Here is a 24,004-nt window from a genome sequence, read left to right on the forward strand (position 1 = left end):
CACAAGTCTTAATGTTGCCAAGTTTGGAGGTCTCTGATTTATAGAAACCAACACTATCTTCTTCTCAGAACTATAATTGGCCTCCGTGAATTGGAAACCAGAAGAGAAGGATGGACCCATTTGACAGTGGTAGGCAGGCTGCTCTGTAGCTATTGTTTCCCCCCGAAAATAAGACAGTGTTATTTTCTTTTGACCCCCTGAAATAAGCACTTGGCCTTATTTTCGGGGAGATCTTATTATTTTTGAAGTGTGGGAGGCGGCGAGCCTGGCACCTCATGGCTGCTGCTGTGTTGGGGAGGGCTTATTTTTGAGGAGGGCTTATTTTAGTGCATGAGCTCAAAAGCCTGATTGGGCTTATTATCCGGGGAGGTCTTATTTTTGGGGAAGCAGGGTATGTTCAGTATGCCTAACTAGAGACCATCAAAATGGCAGCTGATGGTTATCACGTGCTGCATATTTATTGAGTGCAACCAGGGCCATAATAGACTCTTCATATGTCAAGAACAGGATAGCCATGATCTGCCATCTATCAATCTTGGAACCATTATTTTTTAAATGCACGGTAAAGACATGCAAGCTTTTCCTTGCTTCTTTCTGAAACATAATGCTCCCTGCAGTGAACACGCAGAAACTTTTAATCTAAGGTTTGGGCAAATATCTTGCTTTTCTATTCCCCTGATTTTGATGTACTGAGCAGTAGATTTTATAAAACTCCAGGGTGCCACTGTATAGGCTTCTGGTCTGAAATCTCACCTCTTTCCTCGCTCTCACACCCATACGGCGAGACACAGACACATAACTTTCCATATTTCAGTGTATGCTAATTCCTGCCTGCGTTTGCAACCTAGAAAACCCCCTCGTCCTCCTATGATAATTATTGCACTAACGGTGAAGAGGAACACCAGAGGGCTGATGGTTTTGTTTGTTTTTCAGCCAGACGCAACTTGCAACCTGCTGTTGCCTGAAATACAGGTGCTGCTTAGATAATTACAGCAATGTGCTACAAACAAGGAACAAACAGTGAAGGTCGTTTTTGTAACCTGGGCTTGTACATCCTTGAGAAGGGATGGGTATGTAAAAGCAGTTTCCTAAAGGTTCAGTGCATTAACCAGAATGTATCTCATATCTAACACATTTAGATACAAGGTTCTGACTTGGGTTGAACGGGGTCTCACATGACGTCTCTCCAGCTCCCGTAGAGTTTTTCTCTTCCCTCCAGTTCTTTTCAATGTGGTCATGTTACCAAGATGCCAAGATGATTCACACCATGAGTAGAAATTGATCTTGCTCTGGGGGTTTTTTCACCCAAGTGCCCAAGCCTGCCTTTTGAAATGCTCTGAACAGCTGCTGTTTGGCAGACTGATAGACATGTGCCACCAACTTGGCCTCGCTGTACACTGATGGCACTTCTCCATGGCTTGATATCGGTGTGCTCAGCTGCAGAGGGAAAGAGAAGGGAGGGGGAAATTCAGATGCCAACGAACAAAGAGCTGAAGCATCATCCTCTTCTGTAGCTTTGTATCACCATTTCAGCTGCCTCTCTTAATTTCTACAAAGAAATTGTGAGCTTTACACGTAACAGTATTCAGGGGAAAAAAAAACATTTGAGAAGATCTGCGTCTCACTGCACAGACAATGCCAGACTACCATCTTCACACAAAAGGGGATTTTGGAGAGCTCAACCAACCAATATTGTACACCATTTGGAAGAATGCTCAAAGCGCTATGTGTGTAAATTCTACCAGTTAATTCACATTCCTCTTTTGGACAGATTTTTTTTTGGAAGCATTGTAAAGCCCATGACAAAGAATGGCCATTGGAATGCATTAGTTCTTTCCAAATGGACTCTCCATTCCTCTAAATGACTCCATTTTGCTCATTTGGAAGGAACCAGAGTATTTTTGAAGGCCATGTTCATTTGTCATTTGGGAAAGAGAAACAAAATCAGAATGGCTGCTATGTTCAGTGGCATGAATAATCCAATATGTTCCTAATAACAACCAACAAAGCCATTGCTCATTTTTTTTAAAAAATATCATAGAATTTCCAAATTCATATTCATAGAAATGAAACTTCATTTCATCTGAAATTTGTTGATGCTTTATTTAAAAGCCAACCATCTCTCTAAATTTCTAAGTGAGAAGAGAAGGAATAGAATTCCCTTTTCCAATCTCCTTTTTTCTTATTTTGTGAAACTTCTGGTGTTACTCGGGCTCCCAATATTCATCTAAAGAAGAATTTGAACTGTTTTGTAGACTATTAGGCAGAAATAAAATTTCATAGTAAAGAAGTACAGAAGTAAAGACCATACTGTGGAAGACTTACTTCTTAAGGGTGGTAGAAATGTAAAAAAAAGGTAACATAGAATAGAATAACAGACCGTGTAAGGGACCTTGGAGGTCCTAGTCCAACTCCCTGCTCAGACAGGTAGCTCTATACCATTTCAGACAAATGGTTTTCCAATCTCTTCTTTAAAACCTCCAGTGTTGGAACATCCACAACTTCTGGAGGCAAGTTGTTCTAATGATTAATTGTTCAAACTCTTAGGAAATTTCTCCTTAGTTCTCTCTTTGATTAGTTTCCATGCATAGCTTCTTGTTTTGCTTTCTGGTACTTTGGAAAAATAGGTTGATTCCCTCTTCTTTTGGCAATCCCACAGAAATTGAAATACTGCTATCATGTCAACCCTAGTTCTTCTTTTCATTAAACTAGACACACCCAATTCCTGCAACCGTTCTTCATATTGTTTTAGCCTTTGGTCCCCTAATCATCTTTGTTCTTCTCTGGACTCTTTCTAAAATGTCAATATCTTTTTTTTTGGTAAAATTTTGATTATATGGTTTTGGACACCATCTTGATGTTTTCATCCCCCTTACCTGGCTCTACATCCATCTAACTATGTTCACCTACAGAGTAAATTGCTTTATGTGTGGATATTCTCTACTTGAAATATTCTTCTAGCTTCTTCCCACCATCAGTGCCATGTACATATCCCTCTCAATTTCTCCTTTTCCTACAAAGAAATACTTCTTGGCTATCCTATTGGATACTGCTATTGGATAAGCCTGTTTTTATTTGGGAGAACCTTGTATATGGCACATTCTGAAAAAATAAGCATAGGTATCTTGGCTTCCTTCCTCATCTATTAATATGCAATGATTGACATCTTTCCTACCCTTGCTTTCCATAGCTTGGGATAAGATTATTTTCATACTGAATTTCAAAAGCTGCAATTTAATTATTCGATCCAACTGAACTCATGTAGGAAGCCAATCTATGGTGGCAGCAAGGATCCAGGTCAACTTGGTAAAGAATTTTTGGTGTTCTGATTTGATTCTGCTTTGCACAGGCAGGACCAAGAGTATCAAAAAAGGAATCTTTAGGACTTCTGCCCCCTGTGCATTTGAGGTTGGAAAAAAAGTTTGTTTTTGTTTTATTAACTTATTGTTTTGCACAATTAAATTAATGATCTTATTTCTGGATGCAATATGACCAAGCGATGGGGGTGTGGGTGTCCAGAGGTACTTCATGAGAAGAGTACTCCACTCCTCTACTCACAATAGAATTCCCCATGCCACCAGGCTTGAAATTTTGGGCTTGGACAATCTGGAACTGTGTCCCTCTGTGGTAAGATCTAAGCACAGTACACAAAATTGTCTGCTACAACATCTTACCTGTCAATGACGTCTTCAGCTTCAACCTCAATAATACATGGGCAAACAATCAATACAAACTCAAGGTGAACCGTTCCAAACTTGATTGCAAAAAGTACGACTTCAGCAACAGAGTGGTCAACGTCTGGAATGCTCTATATGACTCCGTTGTTACATCTTCTAACCCTTACAACTTCAACCTTAAACTGTCTACTGTGGACCTCACCCCATTGTTAAGAGGTCCATAAAAGGAGCATGCATAAGCGCACCAGCGTGCCCTACCATCCCTGTCCCCATTTATTTTTATTCATTTCTTTCATTCATGACCATGTCTATATTTATACCTGCTATCTTGTACATGTTTGACAAACTAATAAATACAAATATAAACTAAGAGTGAGAATTTAAAATGTGGGGGAAATTATGGAGCCTGGAGAATCCAGTAGGAGAGCAAATATTCAGTCCTGTGGATGTTCCTTTCATGACTTCTTCACACTTCCGGAAACACAGGGGTGTGTACATAGGACATGGGGCATCTTGTCAAAAGTAGAGACATAAGCAGGAGTCTTCTTTTTTTATTCATTTCTTTATTTCTCCCCTGTTTTCTTCTGATGGGAAGCTGGATTTGTCAAGCCTCCTTCTTATAGGAAACAGAAGATTTCCTTTCTTTCATCCTTTCCCCAACTATGGGGCTAGACCCGTCAGAGATACAGGTGTTATTTTGCATCATGTGAATATTTTTTAAATAAACTTTATCTATTTGTTCAAGAATCTGTTTTTTCATTCTTCGTAATGGTCTTGGTTCTACCCACATGCACATGATCTGCCGAATACTAGTGAATGGACTATTCAAGTCCAACCAGGCCTATCTAAGAATTGATAACCAGTGGTGTGATTCAAATAATTTAACAAATGGTTCTCTCCTCTAATGATTGGTTGGGGGGGTGGCAGCCATGGTGGGTGTGGCCAAGGGTGTGACAGGCAGCACTCAGCCTCCTACACCCCCTTGGGAGCAAAAATGGGCTGTGGGAGGGGGCACCCACCACACCCCATTTTGGGCCTAGTAGGCATCTCTGCACTTACCTGGAAGCTAAAATGGGCTGCGTGAGCAGGAAGGGGTGGGGCCAGCCAGCAATTTAACAACTGATTTGCCTGAACCAGCTCCAGCTGGCTGAATCCCACCACTGTTGAAAACCTAGGAAAAGTATTATTTGCTATTTTTTCTTTCTCTAAAGTTGATGCAGCCAAGGTGGAAAAGAAATGCTATCAAAACCACACAATCGCTCCCTATATATCTAGAGGTACAAAGATATTTTGAGCAGGAGAGGACAAAAAAAAAGAGCATGGCCTTTATAATTACTAGACCGCAACCTTGCAATATACAATAGGAGAGAAACTACTGACTTAGATGCTTTTAAAAGCATTAGAGAAAGGCTTATCCTATGGTTCCATTCTAACAATGGAAATAAATGTGCTGCTAAAATTTTTTTAAGAGAACATACAGTTTCTCTATCCATATTTGGAAAAACAGCTATGAATAGGCTGCCTATATTAGAACTGTGATTTCTTTGATTCACAGTTAGAACAATTAATCAGTGGGACAACTTACCTCCAGAAGTTGTGGGTGCTCCACAACTGGAGGTTTTTAAGACGAGATTGCTTAGCCTTTTGTCTGACTAGGTATAGGGCTTTCCTCTGGAGCAGAAATGGAAGAATTTATACTCCTTGCAGACAGCTGGTCATTTGCATTCTTTTAGCAAGTCATTGAGGCCACCTGGACATATATCTGCATCCTCAAGGTCATGACAACACAGATAAACCTTCAACTGGCCTTAAAGACTCACTAAAAAGAATGCAAATGACCAGCTGTCTGCAAGGAGTATAAAATTTTCCATTCCCCACCATCCAGTCAGAGCTGAAGAAGCTTCTTGGATGAGAACTGAAACGTCTTCAAAGAAAAACCAGAAAGTCCAGTTGCCTCTTGAAAAAAGCACCTTTGGGACAACCATGACCTAGATGACTAAGAATCTCCACAGACTTGACTCTTACACTTGTGGTCCATGACATTTGGACAAGAAATGTCAATGCTAAAATACTGATTCTCCTAGGACAGGGGTCAGCAACCTGCAGCTCTGGAGCCACATATGGCTCTTTCATCCCTCCTCTGAAGCTCCCTGTCACCAGGCGGCTCCACAATTAATAGGGCTTTCAGTTAGAAGAGGTAGAGGAAAAAAGATGCTGCTCTAGGAGGAGACTCTATGGTGGGAGAACCAGACTTCCGGTCAGTTACAGAATTAAATGAGGGGCTTCTGGTTAGGACCTTTGTGGCTCTTTGATTGTTTAAAGTTGGCAATATCTGTCCTAGGATAAAGATGTGCAGTTGATGATTGTGAGAAGCAGCAGCAAAGATATCCTCTACCACCCAAACGATCTAGTTTTTTCACCAGTGCAACTCACACTTACCTTTCCATAAAGCTTTGCCCACTGAGTGTAAAACATGTGCTTGCAGAGTCGTGAACAACTCCCACAGTTTTTTTTCCCTGTTGTGGCATTAATAAGCTCTAAGTCTGCTGTGCCTGCTATCCAATTCACACTGAAACCAGGAGATTTCCCAGCCTTTCTCCTTTCAGCGTTACTCACTCCTGTCAAAGTAGAAGCAGAAAACACCAAGCATTAAAAGCAGTAGGTTTGAAATATAAGAAACTTCAATTTTATTGGGAAGTAAGCTGTATTTCCATACCTATAAATACATCAATATATTCTTATCTATCTTAGCTGGAATCTCTTGGATCAATATATGCTTTTAAGAAGTGTTCAATTAATGTTGCCAAAATGTAATTAAGATTCTTGTTTTCATGTATACATTTTGACAGCCTTTGTACATATAAAATCACTGTCTCGTTGACAATCTCTGTTTTCTATGAGTGTTTCATATGGAGAAAATTCTAAATTAGGGCACATCAAAAATAAAGATAGCACGTATTGGTCCATGGGATGAGCAGATTCCAAATTTTGTAACAGAATAATATATGTAATGGGATCAACCAACATGACACACAAACGGGCAATCAGTTTTTTTTTCACTATGAAAAGTAACAGACAAAGCTATTTTGGTTGCCAAAGATTTTATGAGATTTCTTATATTTTCACTTTCTATTATTTTATTCTCATAGCCCAAATAAAGCTGTTAAACATTTTATTCAAAAATGATTTTAAAATAGGGCAAATACTCAATTTTTAAACTTTGTTTTTTAATTTTTAATTTTTATTCAACAACATTTAAATCTGTTTCAGAGGCATCACTGCATTACAGATTGTTAATAATTTTAACCTTGGTTTAATAAAATTAACAAAGAAATAAATAGCAAAAGAAAAAAAATACAGGATAAAGTATATAATTTCTCATTATTTTGCTACACCACAGATATTACATAGGTCTTTGTGAATGATGCAAAGGCAGTTCAAATAGTTTGATCTGGAAAATTAATCCAATTGTCAATGCACATCAATCTGGAAATTCAGTTCAATTCAATTTCTTCTGACTGAATCAATGAAACGGTCAGATTAGACTTGAATTTCAGAATCAATTTGGCTCAAGTTGTTTCTGTGCACGGATAGAAGCACCCAAAATCATCCATATCAATTCAAAACATCCAATTTGATGATACAAATTAAGTATCTAAGTCGATTCAGAAAGGCAATTTAATCTGGAGATTGAACTGACATGCCTTTAAATCAAGTCTCCAAATTAAATATCTGCATAGCTGAATAGATAAAGCAGCTTTGATATATATGGGGATTAAATGAATTACAGGTACTGTGACATTGTATGCATTTATATCAGTTAGAGGCAACTGGAAAATACCCTTGAAATGGTTGCTTATTAAAGATTTATTAAAAATCCTCTGTATTTCTGAGCTTCTATACCAGAAGGAGCCCATTTCCTTAGCTAAGTGGCAATATCCTAAGTGACTGTGTACAGATGAATCAAAATGAAAATATAATTGAGTTATTATTTCACACTGAACTTGTAATCACATTTATGTCATATTAATAGCAATCTCCATTTCTTCACTATGATAACTGATTGGTTCGTATTTTAGGGGGAATGCACTATAAAGTAAATGTCGTTCTTACACCATGGCGCTATTTAAATACATCCATCTGAGAAATGTTGCACATAGATCTCACTGTATGACTTGACATGAATGTGTCAGCCTCTGTCAGAATTATGATCTAACTTAGTGGATAGTGTGCCAACCAATAACAATATGTGCCAGATAAGGCCTGCCTAGGATAAAGCCATAGGTAACAGAACAAACACAGATGCAGCAATCTAATGATCAGAAGAAAATAAAGCATTTGGTCGAATTAATAGCTTTTGTATGCAGGCACTACCAAGGATTTCAGAAGATAAAAGCTAAGCACAAATGGTCCCCAGATACTTCCTATCAAGAGATCAACGTTTCTGTTGGAAAATAAAAAGAAATGAAAGCTGAGAGAAGTTAAAGTCTGGTTGTTAATAAATATATTTGGTGAGCAGAGATTGCAGCATTTTTATCCCTTGTCTTCCAAATTTCATATTTTTTTTTCATGAATGTGGAGGAAGATTTAGGGAACTTGGAGAAATTAAATAGCAAAGCACTGTAGCAAAGTACTAACTCTAAGCTGTGGTAACAACCTCTAATCCTCTTCCTGAGGAGAAAATAATTGGTTTTAAATCTGGGAGACCTTTGCATCTTATCCATTTTTAACTCCATTGTATGTCCTTGGTTGGTAGGTCCCCATCTCTATCCCTGGCCTTACATTTCTGAAGTGTGAGCAATTAAAAAAAAAAGTATTCCTCAGAGGGCTGGAAAATACAATGGATTCTTTGCAAATTGAAAGTGCAATTGAAAATGATAACTTTTTGGAATGAACTGGAATAAGTCTTTAATGTATTGTATCAGAAGAGATTACATATTGCTAATAGAGAGGACAAAAGAGAACACAAACCAGGACTTATTAATTAATAAGGAAGGATATCTAGCTCATGAGAGTTATTTTCTGGTCTTACTTTCCGGGTACTAATTGGTGGATCAAGACTCTTGTTCTCTTACTTTAGATCCTTTACCTTTTTTAAAAAAATCCAAAACATTTAAAGGCCTAAATCTCTCTTGCCCAACTAGTGCAAACATTACCATGCAGGGAATGCCAAAGATCAGTACACTCAACAAATCTGGGGGCAGCACTAGAAAAAAATCTCTTCTGTTGAAATGCTAAAACAGGGCTGAGCAACCCACGGCTCTGAAACCGCATGTGGCTCTTTCATCCCTCTGCAGCGACTCCCTGTCGCTGGTCGGCTCCACAATTGTTAGGGCATTCGGTTATGATAGGTAAAGGAAAAAGGATGCCATGCTAGGAGGAGACTCTATGGTGGGGGAACCAGACTTTCGGTCAGTTCCATAACTGAATGGGAGGCTTCTGGTTAGGACCTTTGTGGCTCTTTGAGTGCTTAACATTGCCGACAACTGTACTAGAACATCAAAGTCTAAGCAGATAACACTGGGTGAGGATTGCCCAATGGTTTGACTTATTATTAGATCATAACATAGCAATGGACCAGTTTCATGAACTGGGGTGATTACCTTTTTCCAAATAAATTTACATTTTCTTCAGAATAAGTTTATAGGGATTATGTCAGTGATAGACTGACTGTAGCCAAAAGTAGATGTTACTTCCACCCATCCCTGTTCCTGGCATCCATCTGCTCTGTTTTTCTTCTTCTGAAGGCCCTATTTTCTTAAGTTTCTATTGGCATCCCAAGTGGATCAGAAAACTCTACAAGATGAATGAATTCTACTTTATTGTAAGACTACATTAACAGAATCCTACAATTCTGAAAGTACAAATCTCTCACCATCTCTTTTTACTGGTTGATAAGTTTAGAAAGACCTTTCTAAGTTTCTTTCTCTGCCCATTAGTCAGTTGTGAGTCTGGTTTATTTGAAGTCAGCATCTCCTCCCTCCTTTTCCAAGATCATTCTCACATTCTATTACAGTTTCCGAGTCACATTCTTTTGCCACTCCACATACTAAAAAACCCCAAAAACAGTGGATGAAGACTTTCACATGGGCTATGAAGTGGTGATTAGATTGCCAACCCCATTGTTTATTGAATGACAAAGATGTCTTAGTTGTGTAAATTAAAATGAGCATCGTCCTTTCTTTCTTTGTGAGGCTAATGATGAAAAGAGGTGATCTCAATGCTTACAGTATGATCGTCTGCAGGCAACAATTTTCATTTGAACAGTTCCACCTGATCTACAATCCTCAACTGACAGCTTAGAACTCCCCAAAAGGCTGGACATGGAATATTATTCCTAAATGGGGGCTAATATTGCATTATATGCTCATGAGTCCTACAAGAATAATATAAAGAGCAAGGAAACATGCATATAGCAATCTAAGGATATGGGAAAGAGAAAAATTCTAGGCAGAATCCACCACTTTTAGCTGCAGTCCAGTTTTGACACTGATTAAATCTCCTACATGAAAGCATCCTTAACTCTACCCCTTGTCCATCTGGCATATGCAGGATGTTGCAGTCTTCAGTGGCTCGTCATGGTCTTGCTTCTTCAATGAATTTCTATTTCATACAATATTGCACTTAGCCCTTTAAGATGATGTGCTTAATGGCATAACTGAATGGTGAATAGGTTTAAATCTGTTCTTAAGTAAATTTTATGATCCAAGGGTCTAGTTTGGCTTTAATACTTAATTGATGCTTTAAGTTCTTTGGCTAAGAACAAGTCTGTCTGTCTGTCTGTCTGTCTGTCTGTCTGTCTGTCTGTCTGTCTGTCTGTCTGTCTGTCTATCTATCTATCTATCTATCTATCTATCTATCTATCTATCTATCTATCTATCTATCATCTAATCTCTTGAAGAATAATGGAAAATTGCTTTATTGGATAAAGAGTATATCTAACTCTAAAGCCTTTCTATTCATCCAATGATGTGTTAAACAATGGTTAATGGTGCAAGCCATTAAAAAAACTCTAATATACATTAATCATAGAACAAACTCTATAAAGGTCTAATTCATATATCCACATAGAACCACATGGGAAACCATTAATATAAACAGTACCCTTTCAAATACCAAAGAATTTAAACAATGCTGACTCAGGAACTCTTGTTTTTCAGTTTGCAGCAGCAAAGTTAAAATTCACTGGAGTGCTCAGTAATTTTAATTATTTTGTGTTGTGTCTGGTTGGGAAAAGTATAGATGGCTAATGTCAATGAACTACTGGTGATAAAGGTAATAGAAGGAGGGCTTTGAACAAAGAAGAAATATCTCATTTGACCTGGATTAGATCAGGAGGTAGGAGATTTTATACATATGTCTGGAAAATTTAAAAATTTAAATTTAAAGCAAGCAAACAAATGTACAACCGCACCAAATAAAACAGTAGTTGAGGTCACCAGAAAAGCAAGAATCAGAACTTTGAATTTCCCTTGAGATTCAAAGTGGTCAAAGAGGAAGTAAAGAAGAAAAAGAAGAAATAAATGCAATGTTCTCCTTCATATCCCATACTGATTATTTTAGGGAAGAGTGTAGAAAATGTAGAGTTAATCTTGATAAAAGAATGCAGGAATGATTAAAGGAGAAGTAATGACAACTTAGTTTGAGGAAATGAAAAAAAAACATGAAAAAGAAACTCAAAATATTTTCATTTTGATTTTGTTTGGTTTAAGAGAGAGCAAAGGGAAATTCTGGATGGCCTTCAAACTTCTGTTTCTATACTCTGTGACCAGAAAGTCCCATTCCTATATTCCTTATGGTTTCTATTTCTTGACCTATCTTACCTTAGAGCTGATCATCAAGAACTCTTCCTAGGAAAAACAAGTTATCATGGACTGAAATAGGAGCAGAGGAAGGAAGGAAGGAGGAACTGTTTCAACTTCAACTATTTTAACCTTAAGGATAGACCGAATCATTATTAGTGACATAAAACAACAAGGAGGATGAAGTACTTTAAGATGTGTGATGCAGCTTGGAAGGGCTGTTTTAGAGTCCAGTAATACAAGCCGTAGGAAGGCAGACAATTTATGCTTCTAAGCCAACATGAGCTTACCACTCAGGAGAAGCTGATTACATCGGTATGAAGCTGGAAGTTGACCAACATCTTCTAATCTATGGCTCATTACCCGTGAAAGGTGACCAGTGTGAGAGAGACTTCCCACAATAATGCTATGCAAATATACTGGCTCGATGAAGTAGCTAAGAAGTGCGCCTTGTAACCCAAGGACATTCCATCTGGAAAAGAAATTCAACAGTGAAAAAAATGTTCTACAAGGCAGGAAATTTACATTGTGGGTAACAAAATAATATTCAAAGAGATGGCAAAGCTCATTAGGTGAATGCATAGGTTTATTTTGCAGGAAGAAAAATCTTGAGTGGATGCAGGGGGTATGTCCAGGATGGATCAAGGTTCCCCAATCTGATGCCATCCAGATGTGTTGGCACTTTAACTCCCATAATTCTGGATATCTGGAAGACACCAGGTTTTGGGAGCTGAAGCTGGTAAGTTTTAGAAGTCATACTACAATGGAAGGAAAAATATGACCCTGGTTAAAAAAAAATACTTTTGGGGGATACTTCATGATAGGCAAGAGTCAGATATGTGAAATACACTATTTCATGTCTCTCTGCGCCTATGGACTGCTATTAATATTTAGTTGGCCTCCAAAACCTTAAAATGCTGGGATCCATGGTATCACAGAGAACATCCTTTTCATCCCTCCTGTTTATAAAATTATTGAGCTGGAGTTCATCCTGGAAGCCCTCCTTCATTGAGATCAGAATGTCAAAGGACTTTTCTTCAATAATGGCACCTACCTTGTGCAATGTCTTTCTTTTCTAAGTTGTAGAAGGGTGAACACTAATACCTACCTGCTTTTTGAAATGAAGGCTAGGCTTCTCTATTTGGTCAGAGAGTATGGGGGTTGCCTACAATTAACATAACAATTCTCCTTGTAGACAGTTTATCGATACAAATTTCCCTCCTAGAGAGTTTATCCATATTCCTAACACTCCATTCTGTTCTTGAAGAACACGCCATAAGAAAAACTGCCACACAAACGTTGTCTTTAGTGGGTTTAATGATGATGAGCTGAAATATGGGAGACATTTTAGAAAAGGTTAGAGAGATTTTGCTATTTAAGGCAACATCCAGTGGTTGCTGTGCTGGAAAAAAAAGCATTTAAAGTGCAAATCTGTACCAGCAGGAAGCATTATGTAGCTAATTTCTTACATCATTGTTCTTTTCATTAATTAACATTTCTCAACCGTTAGTGCTATAATTGCGGTGCCTCTGTGCCGTACGTCGCTTTCCATGATTAATAAGGAGCCATTATACTTCCCTTTCCTGAAGCAGTCAAATAACACGAAATACTTTCCATTAATTACTGAATGTTTAAAACCAGCATGCTGTACCTGGAGAGCAATCTGCTCAAGGAACCTGTGACAAAAATTGCTTTCAGAAGTTCCTTTTAAATTTTATTCCTCCCTCTCCCTCTCCCTCCCTTCCTCCCCCCCCCTCCCTCTGTCTCTCTCACACACACAAACAAAAGAGCAAACCACAGGCAATTTAGTTGGCTATATTAATTTGCTTTAGAAGCAAGGGCCTGCGAATGAGAAACATCTTTTAATCTCATGGAAGACAAGGCAGCCATCTGGCTGCTAAGGATTTCTGCGTGAGGCTGCCCCTCTCTTTCTCTCTAAAATGCAGGTCATTAAAGTAATGTGTTCATCCTACATAAAACTCAAATGGAAGATAAAAGGTAATATTTATATACAAACAATTTAGTCCCACCATTTAAACAGTCATTGGTTTTATGAAACATTTACTTTAGTCTATCAGATTTGCATATTTTCATTTGGGTTTGTGTGTTTGGGGGAAAAATGCAAGCATATATGGTCATTTCTGCAGATTATCTGCCTATTTACCAACCAATCAACTTATTATGTTTAAAGGCTACTCTGTACTAAAACAAATCAGGAATGAAATCAAAGGAAACTGGCAAGCTTTGCAAACGTTAAACAATTTTAGATTTATTTAACAACAGAACCGATTTCTCATCAGAGATTCTGTTTTGGTAAAAATACATATATTATCTCAAAATTGTTTCTGGAGTAATTTAGAACAGACTCCAAAACATCTAAGACAGAACCTTCTTCTTATTATTAATAAGATGTGCCCTGTCTAATATTACAATGGCCATCCAGTGGTTATGATCCTTTCCATTAACCATTTTACTGTATTCAGACTTACATATTCTCACTAAACATGGAAGTTCAATACAGCAATTTAGGATCGCTGCTGTAAAATAACTGACTTGGAAGGGATCTTGGAAGTCTTCTATTCCAACCCCCTGCTCAAGCAGGAAACTCTATACCATTTCAGACAAATGGTTGTCCAATCTTTTCTTAAAAACCTCCAGTGTTGGAGCACCCATAACCTTTGGAGGCAACTTGTTCCACTGGTTAATTGATTAGGTGATGCAGTTTGGCTGTTCAAAATTGCAGAGCATGGTATCTGACAGGTTCATGAAGGATCAGACTAATGTATTCTTGTCTTTGGGGGATACTTCACATCCCTGGAGTCTCAAGCAAACTATCTTGAATAGCAGCTGTTAGGAAGCAACAATGGAGGAGGACTGTTTGTTGGTCTATGTTTATAACCTTCTGGAATACAAATGACTATGGTGCAGAATATTTTAAATAAGATTGGCCATTAGACTAATTCAGCAGTACTCTTTTGTGTTTTAGGAATGGCCCCCAAATGTGGACTGCAATATAGCAATAGCAGTGCCACTTAGACTTATATACCGCTTCACAATGCTTTACAGCCCTCTCTAAGTTGTTTATAGTGTCAGCATATTGCCCCCAACAATCCTCATTTACTGACCGTGGGAGGATGGAAGGCTGAGTCAATCTCGTGCTGGTAGGACTTGAACTGCCAAATTGCAGTCAACCAGCAGTCAGCAGAAGTAGCCTGCAATACTGCATTCTAACCACTATGCCATCACGGCTCTTAGATAGATAAAATATATGTTTGAAGATCCACTGAATCAGTTCATGTTGCCTGGCCAGTAAATTCCAAAAGATGTAAAGAATGCCTTTCTGCAAAGCATTCTATTTTTTTTCCAGAAGCAATTTTCCCTGCTGCTTCCTATTTATTCAACTGACATTAATTGAATAAATTCAACTGACATCAACTGAATTAAGGATTTCATCAAGGCAACATCGAAGGAGTCCTCTGCAGTTGAAGGCTGCAGGTTGAAGTTGGTCTGCTGAATGATTGCAAGAGAAAAGGGAACTCCTCCTTTAGTTCAATCGTTGAAAAAAAGACAACTAGCATGTAGGTTCTAAAATGGACACGGTGACTCAGTCAGTGGCTAAGATGCTGAGCTTGTCATCAGAAAGGACAGCAGTTTGAATCCCTAGCGCCGTATAATAGAGTGAGTTCCCGTTATTTGTTCCAGTTTCTGCCAACTTAGCAGTTTGAAAGCACATAAAAATGCAAGTAGAAAAATAGGAACCACCTTTGGTAGGAATGTAACAGTGTTCCATGCACCTTTGGGGTTTAATCATGACCACAGAGATCTCTTTGGACTGCACTGTCTCTTCGGCTTTGAAATGGAGATGAGCACCGCCCCCTAGAGTTGGGAACGATTAGCACATATGTGCAAAGGGAACCTTTACCTTTACATTATGTAGATTCTACAACCACACATATCCTTACCTGAATTAGTTGGGTTTTTTTGTTTCAGTTCATCACTTTATCAATAAGAGGGATCACAACCAATGGTTTGCATTTTTAAATTCCCCCTCATACAATAGTAATTTATCAGGTAGGAAGGTAAATTAGTTTTTTCCATATAGAGAAGGGCTTTCTCTGTGTCTCTCAGTCCAAAGCCCAGAAACAGTTTTATTAACATAATTGACAATTGATAGTTGCTTTTTTTTGTATAGATAGAAAGTTGTAGTTACAATTCCACCCATTTCCCCATGGATAGCATTTTCAAAGTTAATTTTTTTGAAATATTAACCTGATTACAGAAAGTGAAAGCACCACTGCATTCCAGGCACTCAATACATCAATGTGACTTGTCTTGCTAAGAAGGCATATGATGGATAGATTGATATTTTCTTTTAATTGTGCAGAACATTGGGACACAACACCAGCTGAAGTAACTTCATGAAGGGAGAAATGGACTCATCCACTTAAGAGGAACAGGCTCTTCAATTAGCAATTTTTTAAAAAAGTATTTTTTTAAAAATATATTTTGCTTCTCATTCAAGAAGTTTCTTCAGAATTGAAGAAGCTTCTTGGATGAGAAGCAAAACATCTTCAAGGAAAAACAAAGGAAGTTCAGTTGCCTCTTGAAAAAGCACATTTGGGACTTGGATGACTGAGAATCTCCATAGATATTTTTTTTTAATTTTTATTGAGTTTTGGTTTCTATTGCTGTTATGAGCTGTGCAGAGTTGTGTTTGGATGAACAACCATGCATATAGTTTAAATAAATAAATTTAAAATAAAGTACTTATACTGATTTATCCTGAATTACATTGAAACCAGGGAATCTGGGCAAGTTTAAATCCAAGTCCTTGGGACTGAATTTTGGTGTGAACATGGCAATCCATTCTCACTGTAATAAGAAAATATAATGAACTAAAGAAACATGTTTCATTGCAGCTAATTCTGCTTTTCGAAGCACAATAATTCCTGTTAAAACATACATGGTTTTCTTTTGTCAAGAACTGAAGGGCCAGATTCAGAATGGAAGGAACCCAAATGAAGGCAGCTGTTGGCTCTCTGTAAGATATATTTAGAAGCAACAAGAATTGTACATAGTCAATATTCAATTCAACACAATGCTTGAAAAATGGAGCTTATTTATTTATCTTGGTTGCTGAGAGGCAGTTCTGGAGTATTTGCTTTGAGGAGCAGTAGGTGGTATCCTAGAATTCCCCCCCCCTTTAAAGTAATCCTCCCTCTCAACTTTAGTATGCAATGAATCTCAGATTGTTCTTTCTTCCTGAAATAACCTTAGGCTGGCTTTAATTCCTTGTGACTGATTCTTTTCAGACTATATTGAAGAGATTCATGTTGAAGCTTTAAATCAAAATTTTAGTAAACATAAAAATGTCCTTATCATAAAGATAAAGGTAAAGATTCCTCTCGCACATATGTGCTAGACGTTCCCGACTCTAGGGGGCGGTGCTCATCTCTGTTTCAAAGCTGAAGAGCCAGCGCTATCCGAAGATGTCTCTGTGGTCATGTGGCCGGCATGACTAAATGGCAAAGGCTCACGGAACTCTATTACCGTCCCACCAAAGGTAGTTCCTATTTTTCTATTTGCATTTTTATATGCTTTCAAACTGCTAGGTTGGCAGAAGCTGGGACAAGTAACAGGAGCTCACTCCATTATGTGGTGCTAGGGATTCAAACTGCTGAACTGCTGACTTTCTGATCAACAAACTGAGCATCTTAGCCACTGAGCCACCATGTCCCTTATCATAATACAGTGTAAAAAAATAATTAAACATAGCTTTGAGAGAACAGGCTCTCATCAATGTGCTGAAAACAAATAACTGAGCCACAAATTGAAAATAACTAATTGACAGATAGTGGAAAGTGAAGGAGAATAAAAAATTAAACAGAGAACTGTCAATATTCCAATTTTAAAATTTTATCTCCCGGTCCTATTCAGTATAATCTTACTGAAATTAATCCACGTGGTTTGCTTGTTTTCTACACCTGACATATCAGCTTAGTTCTAATCACCGAACCTGGTTTTTTTTTCTTTTGCAGAAAAAGTTGAATTACTTTTCTTACTGAATTTTAGAGCAGTGAAACTCAGCTGTGCAAATAGAAAAGTTATAATTAAATAAAAAAGGACATCTTATCGAAGAGAGAGGGCCCAATTCACTCTCTAGCATCCTTAGTTTAAAAAGAAATCTTGGAGCAAAAATCTTTGCAAGGGCAGATCTTCCCTCAAAACAATGTTGTGTCATTGCAACCCAAGTCTTGTCCGGTTCATATATACTTTTAATGTCCCAAGTTCAAAAATGGTGGAATTTTTTATCATCAGAATACTCTGCCAAATTTGGCAGTCATTTGCTTTCCCTAGATCTCCTTTTCCCATCGATATCTCTGCTTACGAAAATGGGAATAGAAATACTTTAGCTTGCCTGTTTCCCTGAAAATAAGACCTTCCTGGCTAATAAGCCCAATTGGGCTTTTGAGTGCATATACTAAAATAAACCTTCCCCCCAAAATAAGCCCTCAGCAAAAATATTACAATGCAGCAGGAGCCGTGAGTTGACCATGGTCGTTTCTTCCTACACCTCAAAAATAATAAGACCTCCACGAAAATAAGGCCAAGTGCTTATTTCAAGGGTCAAAAGAAAATAAGACCCTGTCTTATTTTTTGGGAAACATGGTATAATGTTGGAACACCAGTCCAGGAAAAGAGCTCTGAAAGAAAGAAATGGTCATCAAAAGTTGGGTCAGTCACTTTTTCTCAGTCCAATCCACCTTAAAAGAGAGTAAAATAGGAAGAGGAAGGAGTAATTTATGTATGTTTGCCATTTGTGTTACTTGCAGGTAGACATCGACGTACAACCACATTTGAGTCCAAAATTTCCATGGCTAAGCGAAACAGTTGTTAAGTGAAGTTTGCCCTATTTGATGAGCTTTCTTGTCACAGTTGCTAAATGAATCACTGCTGTTGTTATGTTAGTAAAATGGTTAAGTGAATCACTGCTGTTGTTATGTTAGTAAAATGGTTAAGTCAATCTGGCTTTCCCCATTGTAAGAAAGTTGACCTTGGGACACCTCAATCCTCATAAATACATGCCAAGCATCTGAATTCTGATCCAAATTGTGACCGTGGGGATGCTGAAACAGTTTGAAGTGTGAAAAACAATCTTAAGTCACTTGTCATTGTAGCTTCAAACATTCACTAATTAAATGCTTGTAAGTCAGAGTTGAGTTGAGGAACTTCCTGACTGTGTGAATCAGACACAGTTCTAAAATCTATTGCTTTTGCCAAAATGTCAAATATTCCAACCCGAGCTCTGCTCCTTACACATATGCATACAGAAGGGTTGAAACAGCTTTTGTCATTTGACTCACCTTTCCTTCCCAATGGACTACTCTGCCACATTTAGTGGTGAGTTTTCCTTTACTGAGGTCTTCAAACAGAAGCTAGATGTTCTAGTAGATCCTGCACTGAGCAGGGGTTTAGAGTAGATGACCTGTGAGTCACTTCCAATTCTATGAGTCTACAAAGAAATCTGTTACACAGGAGGAAAGATGGATTGGCTGTGGCCATCCGCAGCAAATCTAATGAGCATGGTGGTAGAGCTCTGTAATTCACAGTCCTGGAGAGTCAATTATCAAAGCTTCCTCTTATATTTCACACAATAAGGATAGCTCTTCATGGTAGTCTTGAACTTTCTAGGACACCTGGTGCTTTTCTCATTATATAACGCCTTGGCTATTATGTTTTGGAAACAAGAGCTACTGCAATGGTGTTTGATCAGTATTTTAGCAGTGGGGGTAACTTGACTTTTTGTAGCTGATAGTGAAAGACACTATCAATCTCCAGTCAAATAAGATTGTACATATTGTCTTTGGTTGGGGAGCTGACCTTGTTAATTGATTTCTGCTCCCATTAGTTTGTAGCTCATTTTCAAAGTGCCAGATTCTAGAATTAAACCTTCCACTGCTAACAAATGAAAATCCCAACAGTCTATCACTGAAAAGACTTGTTAAAGCTGCAACTGGTTTTTTTTAATGCAACTCTCCCCCCACTTGTTAACAGCTTGCTTTGCTTTAATTGCTGTGTATATAGAAGCATTTCCTTTTTAGCACTAATGTTTCTGCAGAGGTGGCATTAAGGTCGGGAGTGTCCCAGAGAAAACCAAGGGGAATACTTGGGCACCCTAAAACCTATTACATCCATAAATTATCTTGCTATTTTAAAATCTCAGGTGACTAATATATTTTGTTTTCAAGGAAATAAAAGAAAGCTGAGGTTGGATAGCTTTTTAAAATGTTACTCTGGCTAGCCATTTGAATTTGTCCAATATGTAACAGGAATTACAATTCCATTTTCACTTCTAAGACCCCCTATAGGTCATACTGCCTTTGGAGAAATATAAGAGCCAAAGTAACTTCTGGCTGTTATGATGCCTACCTTTATCTTACCTGTGTTATGAGTTACGTGCAAAGTCTCGCTGTGATCTAGAACAAGAAACTCTTGGCCATTTAAAAGACTCATTCTCCTAGTATAGGCTTTTGAATATGAGATTGAAGAGGGCCAAGAACCGTGACCCATCAAAGGCGCGGAGGACAAAATCACGCTCGACGAAAGCGCGCATGTGACGTCATCACAGCGCGACGAAAAAAATTAAGAATTGAAATAAAATTAAAATTAAAGCAAGCCCATTCACATAAAGGTAAGGGTTAGGGTTAGGGTTAGGGTTAGGTTAAGGGTTAGGGTTAGGTTTAGAGCATTAGGGTTACGTTTAGCGTTAGGTTAAGGGTTAGCGTTAGGTTTAGCGTTACGTTAACGGTTAGGTTTAGGATTAGATTTAGGGTTAGGTTAAGGGTTAGGTTTAGGGTTAGGTTTAGGGTTAGGTTTGGGGGGTTAGGGTAAGGTTTTTGCTTTTTTTTACATTTTTCGATCACAGCGCGATGTTTTCGTCGCGCTGTGATGACGTCAAATGCGCGCTTTCGTCGAGCGCGATTTTGTCCTCCGCGGTTTTGTGGTGGAACCCCAAGAACTCCCTTACCATGATAGAGTAGCCATCTCAGATTCCAGAAGCCGGACTGTCTTTTAAAATCTAGAACGCTATCACAAGATAGCACATTTACAGATCTTCAAAATGCTTTAATGCTGCCTAGTCCTTTGAATGATAATCAGATTGATGAAACTGCTTTCTTGCTTCCATATCTTGTGAGTACAGAAAAATGATAACAGCTGTTAGATAAATTATTAACTGTGCATTATTCACCAGGCTTCAGTAATTCTTTCTAATCTATTAGAAAAATACTATTCTGATTCTCTGTGTACGTCAGGCAAATAGGTTGCTTTAAAGCAGTGGTCCCCAACCCCCGGTCCGCGGACCGGTGCCGGGCCGTGGAGTACCTGGCACCGGGCCGCGCAGCGGCCGGGGGCCATGATCGCTGCAGCGGCCGGGGGCCATATTTGCAACTTTGTAGTCCTCATGAACGCGCCCTTTCTCTGCCCCCCCCCGCCGCCCCAGATGTGCGGGGCTGGGGGGGCGAGGGGAGGCCCGATCTCCCCCCCCGCCCTCTTGCTCTGCTCGCCCCGGGAGGGAGGGGGCGGCGGCGGCGGCCTTGGCCCGAACTTGGGATGCTGCTGGCGGAGGCTGCCTGGGAGACGAAACTTTGTCCGCGGACTCACCCGGCCCGCCTGCCCCGTGGAATGACGAGGGGGGGGCAGGAGGGGGCGGCGGCGCTGCATTTTCCTCCCAAGGAGAAACTAAGGTTGCGGGGGGGAGGGGCGCAGCGCGGCCGTTTCGGGGGAACTTGGGGAGCTTCGCCGTTCCGAGAGGCGCTTCGCGCGCAGCCCCACCCAGGTGGGAGATGTTTTCCTCCGCCGAGGCGGGGAGGGGAGGCTTTACGTAAGACTCGCGGCGCAGCTCTGCCCCCCCTCCTGGAGTGTCACCTGCCTCCCGCCCCTCCCCCCCGCCGCTCCGCCGAAGCGCTTTTTGTGTCAGGCCGGCGGGGCTCTCGGGGACCCTTCGGCCGCAGCCCGCCTTCTCCCCCTCTTCCCTTCATGGAGCGCGGCGCGGAGGCCCACCCCCTCGGAAGCAGCCGGCCTCCGCCGCGCCAGCCGCCCGCCCGCCCGAAGTAGGACACAGGGCCATCTTTTTCCCCCGCCGAACTGCAGCGAGGAAAAAGGGCTGCCCGAGCGAGCGGATCGCGGGGTCGGTTCTCCCTCCCTTCCCCCGGCGGCCGAGGAGGAGGAGGCGGGGCGGCCTCGCGGGCTGTCAGCCTTGGCGTGAAGGAAGCCCCCCCCCTGCGGAACGCGCGCCCAGGATGGCCGCCTTCCCACCCGCCGGTCCGGAAGGCCGAGGGAGGCTCGTCTGACTGGTCCGCGGCGATAAAAAGGTTGGGGACCACTGCTTTAAAGCAACTATGATTGATGATCTAAATGGGGAATTTTCTTCATATCTCTAAAAAGTAAATGGAATGAAAGATTCAATTGTCAATAAATTTATTTAGGCAAATGGGAATATTTAGATTGTTACAGCCTATAAAGAAACAACTAGTATATATTCACACGAAGAGATACTGAAATGCCTCCTTGCCAGCAATCAACACCTACCTAAGCAGAGATCAGCAGCAGATTAATACCAGAAAAACAATCAAGCAGTAAATAATATCCAATGAGTAACTACCAACTCAGACAACAATCAAACAGTAAACAACAGCCTAATTAAGAAACTAGTATGAGCCCACAAACACTGACAAGGCAAATAAAGAGCAAACTCTATCCCATTCTAACATTGATGATGTCACTTAGTTGGGTACTGAAACATCTGCAAAAAAGCTAGCAAGTACCAATGATGCCAGAGACATTTATTTATCAAATTTAGAAGACTGCTCAAGTCTACAAAGACTCTGGCCAATGCACAACATTAAAACAGCAGGAAACAATATAGCAAAGATATATTTTGGTTGACCATCCCTTCATGTTCTCTACTGATTTTACAGTGAGCTGTCATTAAAATAAATTCTTAATACTTTTGAAGTTTTTCAGCTGAATATGCATCCATAACCTACTTTCATATATAGTTAATGTATTTTTACCCCTGTGCACATAAATTTCTTCACGTTTCACCTCTGATGGTTTCTAAATGTAGCCATAATTATGGATGCATATAGATAGGGGACATATTTGTTCGTTCTTAGTCTTACTGATAACCCGGCATTGCACGGGTATTTATTTATCCTAATTCTGTATTAGGTTGGAGCCCCCTTGTGGAGTACTGTGAAGCCATTAACATTGCAACTCCACTGTGCTGTACAGTAGATGTCATCTTAAGGCACAACAGGCTATATCCTAACACTATCACACTAATGCACACTATCACTGTCAAAAGTACTGTGATATGACCCTATAGATATCATTCATTCCTTTTTGTTTCAGCGGCCCAGGTGTTCCAGAGTAATGCTGGAACACACACACATAGACACACACAGACACCCTGTGGGGTGTTATGGGTGTCTTACCCTCAGAGTGTTTGTTTCCAGAGAGTAAGTTATCTGTGTACCAAGTTTGGTTGAAAATGCTTGAGGCGTTCCAGAGTTTGAACACACACACACACACACACACACACACACACACACAGATTACACTAACACTGCAGGTAACTTTGGCTGTTCTAATAAAATTCAGAAGATGGTAGATTTGCATTTCATGGTCAGTTCTTTAGATGGTGTTAAATTTAGTAATTTCCAGTCAATAGGGCTAATGGACAGAATCCTGAAAAAAATGTTAAGATTTATACAAACTGAAGAGAAACCACAAATGAGAGTAACCTCAGCTATATGTCATCTCTTCTCTGATTTTAACGGCTGTACAACTGACTAAGAAGCCCCATGACATGATTATATTAATATGTAATTAATAAATAAATATATTAACAATTATATTTTTTGAATATTAAGTTGGCGGATTGTCTTTTGATCCTGGAATCAATCATGATAATATATCACAGTATTTTGCAGCAGTCTGTAGGAGAAGTACAAGTTCTCATCTGGTTTTCATTAGTTGAAGAAAATGCAGCTTTATACACTCAGTACTGAAATTGACTTTTTCATCAATATTAAAATATAATCTGATTCTTGAGTTGATATTTAATTTATTATATATTGACACAGAGAAAAACAGAGACAGCAACATTTTGTCAGGGAAGCTATAATTGATTTAGTTGTCCTCTTCCTCCTGAAATCTCATTTTAGAAGTTGGGTTGTATTCAGAAGCAGTGAGGGAACAGCACAAGAGGCTTCTTCTTTATCTATCTGATTAAATGTTAGAGAAAATGTTGATCTAATGCCATTATTTTGAGATTGTTTCATTACCCATGTGCTCCATTATTTTGATGTAGTGTCATTAGACTCCTACATAATTGTTAGAGTTGAATCAATTAGGTGAAGACATATCCTGATTGGGCAATAACATTGATTTTAAACAGATTATTACTTCGTAAACTTTTGCAAACTTTTAAAGTAAATATTTTTGTGCTGCTTACAGCAA

The 24,004-nt window shown here is 39.3% G+C and overlaps 1 protein-coding gene across 1 annotated transcript in view; it reads right to left on the reverse strand.

Moving 5' to 3' along the window:
* Positions 1-1,260: 1,260 nt before the first annotated feature.
* The window catches only part of ADARB2 (adenosine deaminase RNA specific B2 (inactive)), a 149,546-nt gene continuing 126,802 nt past the window's right edge, over positions 1,261-24,004 (reverse strand). Inside the window, exons 8-10 of the mRNA XM_032234979.1 lie at positions 11,770-11,951; positions 6,117-6,295; positions 1,261-1,437 (exon numbers count right to left, since the gene is read on the reverse strand). Of these exons, the coding sequence (XP_032090870.1) occupies positions 1,261-1,437; positions 6,117-6,295; positions 11,770-11,951 (538 nt within the window). The remainder of the gene's footprint in view (positions 1,438-6,116; positions 6,296-11,769; positions 11,952-24,004) is intronic.

Source organism: Thamnophis elegans, chromosome Z (assembly GCF_009769535.1).
Source record: "Thamnophis elegans isolate rThaEle1 chromosome Z, rThaEle1.pri, whole genome shotgun sequence".
NCBI lineage: Eukaryota > Metazoa > Chordata > Lepidosauria > Squamata > Colubridae > Thamnophis > Thamnophis elegans.